The 12,550-nt window shown below is 37.9% G+C and overlaps 1 protein-coding gene across 4 annotated transcripts in view; it reads right to left on the bottom strand.

Moving 5' to 3' along the window:
* Positions 1-4,735: 4,735 nt before the first annotated feature.
* LOC109034302 (uncharacterized) overlaps positions 4,736-12,550 on the bottom strand; it is a 61,911-nt gene continuing 54,096 nt past the window's right edge. For all 4 annotated transcript variants that reach the window (XM_019047355.2, XM_072299425.1, XM_072299426.1 and 1 more), the window contains exons 27-28: positions 11,133-11,624; positions 4,736-9,308 (exon numbers count right to left, since the gene is read on the bottom strand). In XM_019047355.2, coding sequence (XP_018902900.2) covers positions 8,534-9,308; positions 11,133-11,624 — 1,267 coding nt within the window. In that variant the 3' untranslated portion in view covers positions 4,736-8,533. The remainder of the gene's footprint in view (positions 9,309-11,132; positions 11,625-12,550) is intronic.

Raw genomic sequence — 12,550 nt, forward strand, 5'->3', positions numbered from 1 at the left:
GATGTTGCATGTGTGAGGAATTTGCGATTTGACCGTTGATTCTTATGCAAAAGCTCGCGAGAAACACGATGGTGCCACTGGTTTTCTCTGAAATCAACTCCCAAGCTCAAAAAAAGCTCTCAAGTTGAGGCCAAAATGGAGGGGATATCCCACGCTATCCTGAGAGTCCACAAGAGCATTCCAATGTCACTAACCTTGCAAACATAAACGATCATCTAAACTAGTTTCACCTCTACTCTCAATAAACTATGAATTCAAGACGAAAATTACCGTCGCAAAGTTTACTTTTTGCAAGGAATGTACCTAAGTTGCACAATCCCAGCAACATTGAAATGCTCTTAGTTCCTTTTTGCAAAATGCGATCCAATTGGTTGTTGCTGCAAAAAAATAGTTTCCCACAACCAGGGGCGGACTGGCCACTGGGGCGGGGAGGCGATCGCCTCCTAAAATTTGCCGCGGAGGTCCCGAAGGGGCCCCCGCAGCAAATTTTTTTCGAGTCATCGTTTTTTCCCCCGTAATTTTGTAATTTTCCTAACCTTTTCAGTCACTAAAAGGACCCAAAATCCTTGAAAATTTGTCTCTAAGAGACATGAAAGGTCGCCTAAAGCTTATGTGATGAATAGGGGCCCCGAAGAATCCTAAAAATGGGTTATTTTGAAGTTCAAGTACTGTAGAATTTAACTCCAATAATACTTAAAATTGCGTTTAAAAAGTGTGAAATCTTCAAAATTTTCCGGGAGAGGGCCCCCGGACCTTCTTAGAGGGGCCCCCACAATTAGGTCGCCTCCTAACTTTTCGACTACTAGTCCGCCCCTGCCCACAACCTGCTATACAATGCTCCATAGTGACCATGTAAGTTGGCCCGAGCACTAAATTTTCGGGAGGAAAGCCTTTCCCCTACCTGGTTTCTCACTTAATATCCGCCCGAGTTTCGCATATCTTCCGTTTCTCCTCATCGCAGCTTCCATCAAACCGCAATTGCCTGGAAACTAGGACCGCACATCTTATCTGATAAAATCGTTCACCCTTTAGACCGATTCTGGGGGGTTAGGCTAGAACTAGTCGATGAGTCAACTGTTGATCTAATTTCATTACGTGAACGTAGAAGAAAAACGGGGTAAAAAATCACTAATGTGTGATCAATTTTCAAGGACAATTCTGTAATTTCTCCTACGGTTTTAAATAGATTAAAACACGTAATATCCAAAATCTAAGCTCAGATTCGGATTCCTCGTGAAAAACTGATGAGATTTTATGCATCATATGTTAGAATAGCGTGAAGGAAAGAGGTTTAATGACGTAAAAAAACACTAATGTGTGATCAATTTTCAAGGACAATTCTGTAAATTCTCTTACGATTTTAAATAGATTAAAACGCGTACCTAATATCCAAAATCTAAGCTCAGATTCGGATTCCTCGTGAAAAATTGATGGGATTTCATGTATCATATGTTAAAATAGCGTGAAGGAAAAAGGTTTAACGACGCGTATAGATTCTGTCGTACTACCCGTTTGAACTACGCCGCCGCGCCTTGCCGGTCGCCCGAGATGCAACCGAACAGGGAGGCGCCGGCCGGCGCTTAGCAATCGGTTTCGTCCCGAGGAATTCCTCACGATAAATTCTTATTCTTCCTCCTCCGCTGACCCACTGAGCACTACCCATGTTGCCACGTTGGATTCATATGCTCGAATCAGTATGTCTACGTTACGTCTTTTTCCTTCACGCTATGCTCGGGTATGATACATGAAATTGTATCAATTTTTAACGAGGAATCCGAATCTGAACTTCGATTTTGGGTATCACGCGTTTTAAGTCAAATTTTCCAAATTCGAAAATCTGAAATGACTGACGTGGCTTAAAATGCCATCTCGGCTCCTGTTCGATGGATTTTCCTGAAATTCGGTGTCAGGGTATGATACATGAAATCGCATCGATTTTTTACGAGGAATCCGAATCTGAACTTCGATTTTGGGTATCACGCGTTTTAAGTAAAATTGTTCAACTTCAAAAATCCGAAATGACTGAAGTGGCTTAAAATGCCATCTCGGCTCCTGTTCGGTGAAATCTCCTGAAATTCGGTGTCAGGGTATGATACATGTAATCGCATCGACTTTTTACGAGGAATCCGAATCTGAGCTTCGATTTTGGGTATCACGCGTTTTAAATCAAAATCTGTCAAAATTCAAAAAATTCAAAATTCGAAAATCCGAAATGGCTTAAAATGCTATCTCGGCCCCTGTTCGATGGATTTTCTGAAATTCGGTGTCAGGAGGTATTTTTCGACGGGAAACTCGAATTTTTAGTCCATTTTTTAAAATTCTCAAATTCAAGATGGCGGACGTGGGCTAAAATGAGCCCCAGTTCTGGCCTCCGTTTCTGTTCGTTAGAGCTTTGTGAACCGCAGGAGCAGGGGTACTTTTCGACGGGAAACTCGAATTTTTAGTCGATTTTTGAAAATTCTCAAATCCAAGATGGCGGACGTGGCCTAAAACGCTATGTCGGCTCCTGTTCGATGGATTTTTTTGAAACTCGGTGTCTGAGGGTATTTTTCGACCGGAAACTCGAATTTTTACTATGTTTAAAAATTCTCAAATCCAAGATGGCGGACGTGGCCTAAAATGCTATGTCGGCTCCTGTTCGATGGATTTATGGCGCCCCCTTAGGTACTACATGCCTACTCTTGTATTTCTGTACAGCCGCAAATTTAGGGTCAAGGGGCGCCTGACCGTCTATGGACCAGGTGGAGTTTTTGTCCTGAAAATGTACCTTTAGACGGTAATTCTCTTTATATTTTGTCTATGTTTTTTATGCCCCCCCCCCTTTCTCGCGGACTCTCTTTTCACTTTTCTTGCCTCCTTTTTCCTTCCATTTCCCCCCTTCTTCCTTGCTTTCACTGCCCAACCTTGTTTCCTTTTCCTTTTTTCCCCTTGTCCTTTCTTCCCTTTTTTTCCTTTTCCTTTTCCCCCCCTTTTTTCCCTCTCTTCTTCTTTCGTGGCGCCCCCCAAAGGCTGGCGCCCGTGTGCGCCGCACGCCCTGCACACGCCCTAAGTCCGGGCCTGAGTCCACCTCCACATCAAGACGAACTCTCCATGCCGAAGATAGGGAGCGAATATATTAGCAGGGATGCCGTGTTTTCAGTCTTAAAGTTCCCAAATAAAGTGGCATCCCTGTCAATGTAGGTATTTGCTCCGTATCTTTGCATGGAGAGTTTGTCATGATGTAGAGGTGGACTCTCAGCGTGGGATATTCTCTCCATTTTGGCCTCAACTTGAGAGCTTTTTTTGAGCTTGGGAGTTGATTTCAGAGAAAACCAGTGGCAAACCAGTGGCACCATCGTGTTTCTCGCGAACTTTTACATAAGAATCAACAGTCAAATCGCAAATTCCTCACACATGCAACATATCCATTGCTCAATCGATCTGGCAACACTTAATAAATACCTACTACGCACAGGGGCGTGGCTAGGAAATTTTTCTGGGGGGGGGGGGGGGGGGCACGGGACCACCTCTCGTGGTGAACAGAGCGGGGGGTGGGTGAGGAATGGAGGATCCCGTTTTTCTGGGGGGGGGGGGGGGGCACGAGATTTCTGGGGGGCAGGCCCCCCCTAGCTACGCCTCTTGCATAGCACTACTGTGCGTGCGATGACGAATCCTCGGTTTCTCAATGGTCTGTTCTGTTTTGAATGGCTCATTCATGAACTGCCACTAATGAACTCTCTGTGTGCCTCTGTGTGAACTGCATAGGGCTCATAGCGCATGCGCAGTACGCGACGCAGGCACGCACAAAATAAGTTTGTAAATAAAGCAGACTATGATTTTTTTCTTCGTTTATTCGACGCAGATTTCGATTATAGGCGATAGTCATATATCGACGGTGAAACTACCAAACCACGTATCGACGGTGAAACAACCAAACCACGTATCTCGGTTTGCGACGTCGCAGATTTCCTGTCATACTTTACTTTTTAAATGAAAAACTACTTAACATCTAGTCTTGAAAATCTCTGTGATTTTTCCTCTTTGTGCGGAGAAAATTCCGTGAAAATTTCAAGGAATGATATTGATTTGGTCTACTTCAAAAAAATAAAATGTGAGCGTGGATTTTTAAACACCGCAAACGAGATACGTGGTTTGGTAGTTTCACCGTCGGTATCTCGTTTGCGGTGTTTAAAAATCTACGCTCACATTTTATTTTTGGAAGTAGACCAAATAAATATCATTCCTTGAAATTTTCACAGAATTTTCTCCGCACGAAGAGGAAAAATCACAGAAATTTTCAAGACTGAACGTTAAGTAGTTTTTCATTTAAAAAATAAAGTATGACAGGAAGTCTGCGACGTCGCAAACCGAGATACGTTTTTGTGTTTTGCGTTTGTGTTTTTTACGTTTTTGTGCATAAGTTGGACCCTCACAACTTCGAATTTATGATGCAACTGCAAGGAATTTTGCCATTTAAGCTACATCATCCAGTTCATTCCAATTAGATTGGTCGAATATGAGAACACTAAATTTTGAAAATGTGTTCATACAGTAGGGCTGCTGGGTCTTTTCCTGCATAATATGAAATTTATTTCTTAATAATTTGCATCTGCATGTAACATCTTATAATTGATATCAAAAAACAATTCTGTACTTGTGTAGGTAAGCACTAACACTCAGTCTAAGAATGTTCTTTTTTTAAGTTCTTGTGAGTGATGAATCAAGCTCAAAGAAGTGAGGAAATGAAAGTGAACACTTCAGTGTAAAAAAGTAAATTATGTCACATTTTATTGAAAAAGAAAGAACATACATCGTAACATAAAAAAATTAAACGGTATTTACAGCTTCTTTTTAACAGAAAGTCATCTGCTATTTCCATAAATGCTAGGAAAAAAGGAATATGCGAAGAGAAATTCGCGAGAATTTTACTTACAAAACTTATTTACAATCACTTACAAATATTTAAGGAACATTAGCTACAAAGACACAATATTAGTTAGCCATGTAGTAACAGGTAATTAACTATCAAATTAAACCCGAAGTATTTTACGCATATTTTTCCATTTGAAGTTCAAACAATTCGATTTTGAACAGGCAATCTTTGCTCTCCATACTTCACAAAGATGATGTGGAGAATAACTTCTTGATATACATTAACAGAGGCTAACTGAATGGAAAATCAACGGCAGAGGTGTGTTCAGCTGCTCAAATTACAAGGTAATCAGAAATGACAATCGGTTCACCAAACAATTTTAATTGGTTAAAAACAGTTGTCGGATCTAATCTCTGAGGTGGGAGCAAAATTACTCTTTGATTCTTTTCAAAGTCAATGAGAGTTGGCTAAACTGGTGCTGATTATCGCCGGAGAGATAAAACACTTGATATGACAGAATGAATGAGAAAGCAAAGCTGCAATGAAAATCTGAGGAAGTTAAGAAGAGGTTATTAAACTAGCATGATTGATGAATAAAAGCATTCAATAACTTCACATACGTTATTGAAAAAATTTGACCCAGCTTCCCTGAGACATGCTGGGTGCTCATTTGCAGCTGACCACATTTAAATAAATGGAATGATAATGTGAGCTATGAGTGCTCTCAGTGCACTCCTACTTCGAGAGCAATGACTGAAATGAGTGTTGATTGTAAAGCCATTCTCAGCACGCAATCTTCAATAGATCTTAACTTGATATTCCTTTCTATTGATATTCTGCCATTCGAAGAAAGTTGCAGGGAAAAGGGAACTTTAAAAGCCATTGCTAGGTATTCAAAAACAATTTGAGCTGAAAAGGATGAAGTCAAAGGGGTGGGTACACTAGCACATTAATCTTACAATTAGACACAAGTAAACAAGAAGGCAACATTAAAAAGCTTAGCCTTCCTCATCCTAGAGATGAAAATCAATAATTCCATGGTGATAAGAAAAGATGGAGCAACAGCATCAATGGCAAAAAGGCCTGATATAAAAACATTCGTATATAAGATTTTACAAATACGAAGATAATGACCCAAGCTTTGCTACGACTTCTGCCTTGAACAAAAACTGTTCCTTAAATTTGAAGACAATTTTTTCAAATCATAAATGATAATTAAAGCACAAAATTTACAACCTTGAGATGAAAAAAAATTGTGGCAATTTTAAAATAACAAATATGATGGCGCTTTATAAATCACATTGCGATAGGAAACAGATAAAAGCTATGTATAAAAATATACAAGTACGTAAGTATCATCTATTCAGAGTGGTTTTGAACCGTATAACTAAAAAAAGTTCACTTTTAACAAATTAACAGATACCTCTGCATCAGAGAACTTTCCTATTTACAGAAAATGATACAAGTTCACAAAAATCACTTCTGAAGAAGGTACTCATACAGCTCTCTAAGATTCAATATCAATAAACAAAATAGTGGAATCTTCTACATTCCTTGGCAACTTGAGCAAAGTAACTGACACACCATAAAAAAAATGGTATACAAAGCAAACATGCAACATTTGCTCCCATGAGATAACTTGGATACTCAAAAATAGGTTCAGATTAGGTATATGGACTTCGAACAGAAACCTTGAAAAGTCTACTGTAAACTTTATGTAAAGCATATTATTTCACAAGAAATTATATTTTGCATCACATGAGTATTAGGCTGATTCTTCGAGAGAAAGCATGTCTTTAGTGAGGAGATTGACCCATCATAAGAATTAATCTGACAGACTATCCTGACAAGATTATAACTGATATTGAGATTACGGCTGAAAAGTCCTATTGATTGAGATCTGTGATTTCCACAGACCTTCAAACTGTTTGTGTAAGCATATACGCAAAGAGACAAACTTTCATTCATAATTTTCTCACGTTCTAACTCTCTTATACCTTCGGAAAGGTAGGCAATGAGGTTTGGAGAAAATTCGTTCATTCACTCAATAACTGAAAATTGAACTCTAAAAAAGGACATTTTTTTCAGTCTTATGCAAAATATTTAAAAATCTGCGGCCGTTAAGAAAAAATTTCAAGTTTACTTTAATTCTTTTGAGCCCTTCAACAATAGCTGAATCGATTTGAGGGCTTACTTAATTTCTTCCTCCTAAAATTTGAAACTTTTCAAAATTGATCAGAGAAACTTGAATTCAGAAATTTTCTTTTAAAAAAATTTATACAAAAAGAACAAAAAATTTTAAAATGTAAGGGACAATTTTTAACTAAAAAAAGATAGAACGGAAAGGTATCTACGCTGTTGCAAATGATTGCATGTGATTCATTTATAACTCAGCATAATTTCTCAATGAATAGCTTTTTTTCCAAATAATCAACAACAAGCGTTTTTTATGTAATTCTGCTTGCTGTATTAACCGAAGTCGCAATCCTTAGAGTATTTTTTCCTTTATCTTCCTTCCCTATCTGATACAGGTAACTTTTGAAGCAATTGATATTGCGTTTATTGCATTGTATTGAATTGTATTCATTGTTTAAATGATTTGAAGGCAATGAACTGCATAAAAGTACACTTTTTCACACTCATTTTTTAATATTTTAATGATTCATTCGTGTTCTTTCAACTGACCAGTAATTTGAATTTGAACAATGTATTCTATAAAAACGATTAAATGCAGGCAGCAAGCAAAATTGTGCTTTGAAAAAACAAGATTCTTAGAAAGAGAATTAAGTAAGTACACATAATGATAAGGATGGCAATAGTAAATGATGAGGGTAATGAAAAGGGGGGGAAACTACATATTAGAGCTAGATTATTTTGAACTCGATGAGTTGTCCAATTGAACGAACAATCTGCTGCTAACATGACATAAAGTAATTAAAACCTTTCTGTTAAAAACTAATTAATTACCACATAAAAAAATAAAATAACAGAAGTAATAATAAAAGTTAAGATAGAAAAAAAACCTTCCATGTGAGTTTTAAGTAATAAATACTGAATTTCAGATTTCAAAGTCTTGTTGATGAGTAATTTTATCAGGAAGGAGAAAATTTTTAATAAACTAAAATAGAAACTTCACTGGCACATTCAATTTACAATGAAAGGATGAAAGCAGCAGGTAAAGTTAAATTTGAAATAATAAAATAATTCTGGGTCATTGACAGTAGGTAAAGTTTTATAAGGTAAGTTTTTTTTTTTTTTTTTTTTTTTGACAACTATAAAACTCGACTTAAAAACCCAAAAATATCATCTTGTTCAACTTTGATTGAAAGGAAAACAATGTTTATATCAAAAGCTGTGGTGGTAATGATCTATCTTACAAGTAATGACAAAGAACATTGCAAAAATTACACAGATTCAGTATGAAATAGTTTCCGACAAAATGTCTTAGTTTTCTTTCGGAAGCAGTACGATTTCTAATAAAATTCAGCAAAAATGGACAAGTGGGGTGAACAAAACTTCCTCATTATTTTGAGAGACTCATCTTAATTTTTGGGAAGCTCAGAAAAAAAGTTAATGAGAACAACAAAAGCAGGAGATACTTCAAAAACATGCGGTAATTTATTTGGTACTACTACCTGGTCAAAGTGATTGAGTTCTCACACAAGACTGCATCTGTTTTTGTCAGTCATTAATTTCAACAAGCTCAGGGTTTTTCTTTCTCTTTAGCCTTATTTTCCTGTAGTCTAGAACTCTTACGATAGGATTTAAATTTATTTTTAATAAATCGCACAGTACACTAACAGGTCTTAGCATTTGAGAGCCTCCGAATTGGAAAGATATATTGACCTGATTGAAATCCACGAGGTCCGGCTTCCTGCCATAGAAAGAGAAAGGGACCATTGAATTATCGTAGGTGGTTCGAGGACCTGTTGATTTTCGTGCAGTCTGACTTACCCTCACGCCTGAGGTGTTCGTTGAGGCTGCAGGCATGCCGATGCTGGCCGTGGACTTCTTAGCACAGTGCGAGAGCTTCATTCGCTTCACATCTGACTTTTGAGGGATTCCTTTAGATCGATGTTTCTTTTTCTTTTGGGGCATTTCAACAGGTAAGTACTTTTTGGAGAGATGATATGCTGTTATTGACCTTTCATAACATTTAACGGATCCCTTCAATTCTTCCCATTGTCTTCTTGAGAGCCGAGACTTTTTAACACTCTTGACTCTGAGAGACTTGGTGCACTGGTAATGACAATGGTAATTTGCTTCGTGTACATCTGGAAAACTCTTCTTGCAACCTTTGCAAAAGTACACATCAATGTGTTTCCGCAGGTGGAAGAGCATTTTCTTGGGGTCGTCTGAGAAAAAGCGACAAACCGGGCAGCCAAAGAAAATCAACTTGCCAGGCTTGTTACAATGTGCCAGAAAATTAACGCTCTTCTTTCCATCATCAAGCCTGCTATAAATCAAAAAGCAAAAAATACATAATGAAATAAATTATTATTGAACGTATTATTATTAAATAATGATAATTGAAACATATTGAAATAAAGAATGATTGTTGAATAACATTTGTTTTAATTTATAGAATGATACCTAGATTCATCGTATTTTAGAAAATAGGTTCTTCAGCTCTCCTCAACCCTCACAATGTGTGGAGAGAGGATTCCACAAACCCTAAAAGGGAATGTATGCCCACTTTGATATTTTGATCACATTAAATTCATTTATATTGATGCTGATCAAGGGTCATCTTTGCGCCAAGTTTCTACCAGCCACCGTTTTCGCATAATCCGCAGTAGCAGGCAACACAGCAATACAGAGTCCTAAGATTCCTTTTCCTTTCAGCACTCGCAAACAGGCTGACTGTGAAAAAGAGAAAACTCAGCCTGTTCTGGTATGCTGTGATCAGAGTCCACTACTGCCGAGCAGCAGTTCCATCTCGGATTCCGCACGCCTTATTGTTTCACCATCCAAATCAGTTGCTTGAACAGAAGGCGCGCTGGCACTTTCATTAACCTACATGAAGATGGTCTAAAGAGATATATAAGAAGACAGATACGCCCTGGGTTTCTCCTTGTTGACGAACGGCTTGTTCTCACATGCAGAGAGGAAGAGGGACTTCTATGACTCTTTATCGCCTTGCAGCTTTCATTTTTTAACCAAATATGGAAACTTCAACCACAAATTGTGTTAAAACGGTGGCTTAGAGACCAGACGAATAGATGACTTTCGATCAGTGTCAATAAAGCATTGCACCACATTAAGCTGTGGACTTTTTGCCAAATAAAAAAGCAAAATTCTTATTTCATAGTGCAGTGAATAATGGAAATAGTAATTGGTCCTCTCATTAAAAGGACCCATGCTCATTAATTTCCTCTTTCAAAAATTCAAAACACACCCAGTCTTAGAAAGTGCTCTATGAACAAGAAATTATGATAACAATCTAGGCCATCAAGAGTTCCTCGTTGTGCAGCCAATTTTCACTAAAAGATAAATTAAATAACAGATAGAGGCCTGATAATTAAAAGATAAACAGCCGTCTCTCCTGAGGAAGAATCTTGGTCCCAAACATTAAAAGTTGATACATTTGTAGCACTGATTAGAGGAGAACATTCTATGCAGTTTTCCTATCACTATGGTGCTGAAACACCTTACTAATCAAACTGAACTGAAGTTACAGCCATTTGAAGTTTACTGTTGAGCAATTATAAACTTGAGAATTAACACTTACACTGCCAAGCCTGTCAGAATGACATTTTTTGTTTTGTTTTCGGACCACAGTAACTAGTGTTGTGAACGGCTAGTTTTCATTACATTGCTGTGCGACAGAGGCACTACCCAAGGGCTTCTCATATACATCATTGTAGAGTAACATGGCATTGTATCGTATTGCCTTTACGATTGATAAAACCCTTGAATTTCAGCGTTTTTCCCCTTGTTTTTTAGGCCTGACAGATAATTTCCCAAAATGCATTGGTAAGGAACAGGCCAAAGTTACAAGCCACCATGTTTGGGAAGATTGTTGCCATGTTCACCAAAGTTGTGGGATTATAACGCTACTTTGCGTCTTCTGTCAGCTTGAAAATGAATAAAAAAAACTTACACTTTGCTCTTTAGAATACTGGGGAGTATTTTTGGCCAAAAACTTGTATTCTGATTTGTCAACCCAATTTGACTGAAATTATTTTATTAAAAAGGTTGCCTTTGTCTGCTAGCATTTCTTTTCCTGTAGATGGTCACGTATGATAATTAGTTCTAATCATTCCAAATTTAAACTTACCTAAAACTTGGAAGGTCAGATCTTGAGAAACAGTGACACTGCACTTCTTTGCCTGGATGAGCCTGCGAAAAGTGGCGCTTCAAGTTATCAATTGAAAGGAAATCCATGTGACAGACAGCACACTTGTACTTGACCTGCCCGAGGCACTTTATTAAGAACTCCTCGGCCGAGTGGAGCGTTAGATGATGCGGGATAATTTTCTGCATTGAGCTGCGGAAACCACAATGGATGCACTCATACAAAGCCTTGTCTTCAGCACTATCAACTTTTTTTGAGATGTTTCTATACCCAAATGGGAGGTTTGTGCTGGGTCTAATTTTGCCGTTGGTAAGAAGTTGCGGATCTTTATGCTTCTGCCTCCAATGAACGTACATGGCAGCTAGGTCTGTAGATTTGTATGGACAGTGGCAACAACTGTACCTGAGCTCATCTTGCAGAGTTGTTGATAATTTTTTTGGCACTTTTTTAGCTGGTTCTTCCTGAATATTGTACCTGCAACACAAGAGAAAATATGATGTATTATAACCTATACTTGAAATATCTAGCATTTGGTGATTATAATTCTGTTAAAATATTCTCCTCTACTGACAAGTATTCATTTTCAATAAAATCATACACGAAGTAAAACATTCATTATTACAAAGAATGGGTCTGCTGCACGCAAGAGATACAGTCAAATGACTAGACTTCCTGCAAGTAAAATTGTATACGATGGACGCAACAAAAGAATCTGCAATCCACTCCTTTGCTTGCAATCTGTGTATTTTATGATACACTTTTTCAAGTTTCCTACGTCCATTGGCAGTTTTTCTCAATCACCAGCGACCACTGCAACCAGGTTGGCACTAACAGGGGAGTAAGAAATCAACTTGAAGAAACGAATAAGTTTGCCAACTTTTTTTCGATGTATGATTTTAATCATTTTCAAGCGTTTGCTTCCTTGTTCTTTCTTCGTTTTGCAAAAATCAAGCGCATTGTATTAATTGAAATCTTGCATAGAGGAAGTTTTTTGCAGTTAGCTAGATTGTTTGTTTATGTGGGTCAGCTTTGCTTGCATCTCTCTCTAGGAAGATTTGACTGCTGGTCACAAAGAAAAACTGCCTGCAGACACAGTAAGTTTGAAAAGGCATGTTACCAGCTATGCTGACAGCGCACTAAGAAGTGGATTTTGCTTCGTTTGGACTTTTATGATGTATCCAACAAGACTTTTGTGCGATTTTATCAGTAAACGATCAATTCCCTTAACTGTACCTCTTGCGTGCAATGGACCCATTATTTTTCACCTGATACTTCTTTTGTTGTTTATTGTTTAAAAGATTCTTTACTCAATTCAACTCGACTCGAGCGCCAAAAAGTTGTGATTCTTAGAGGGGGAACACTGAAAGAGTCCACTTTTTAAAAAAAAATTTCTCTTTTAT

This window comes from Bemisia tabaci, chromosome 4 (genome assembly GCF_918797505.1).
Source record: "Bemisia tabaci chromosome 4, PGI_BMITA_v3".
Lineage (NCBI taxonomy): Eukaryota > Metazoa > Arthropoda > Insecta > Hemiptera > Aleyrodidae > Bemisia > Bemisia tabaci.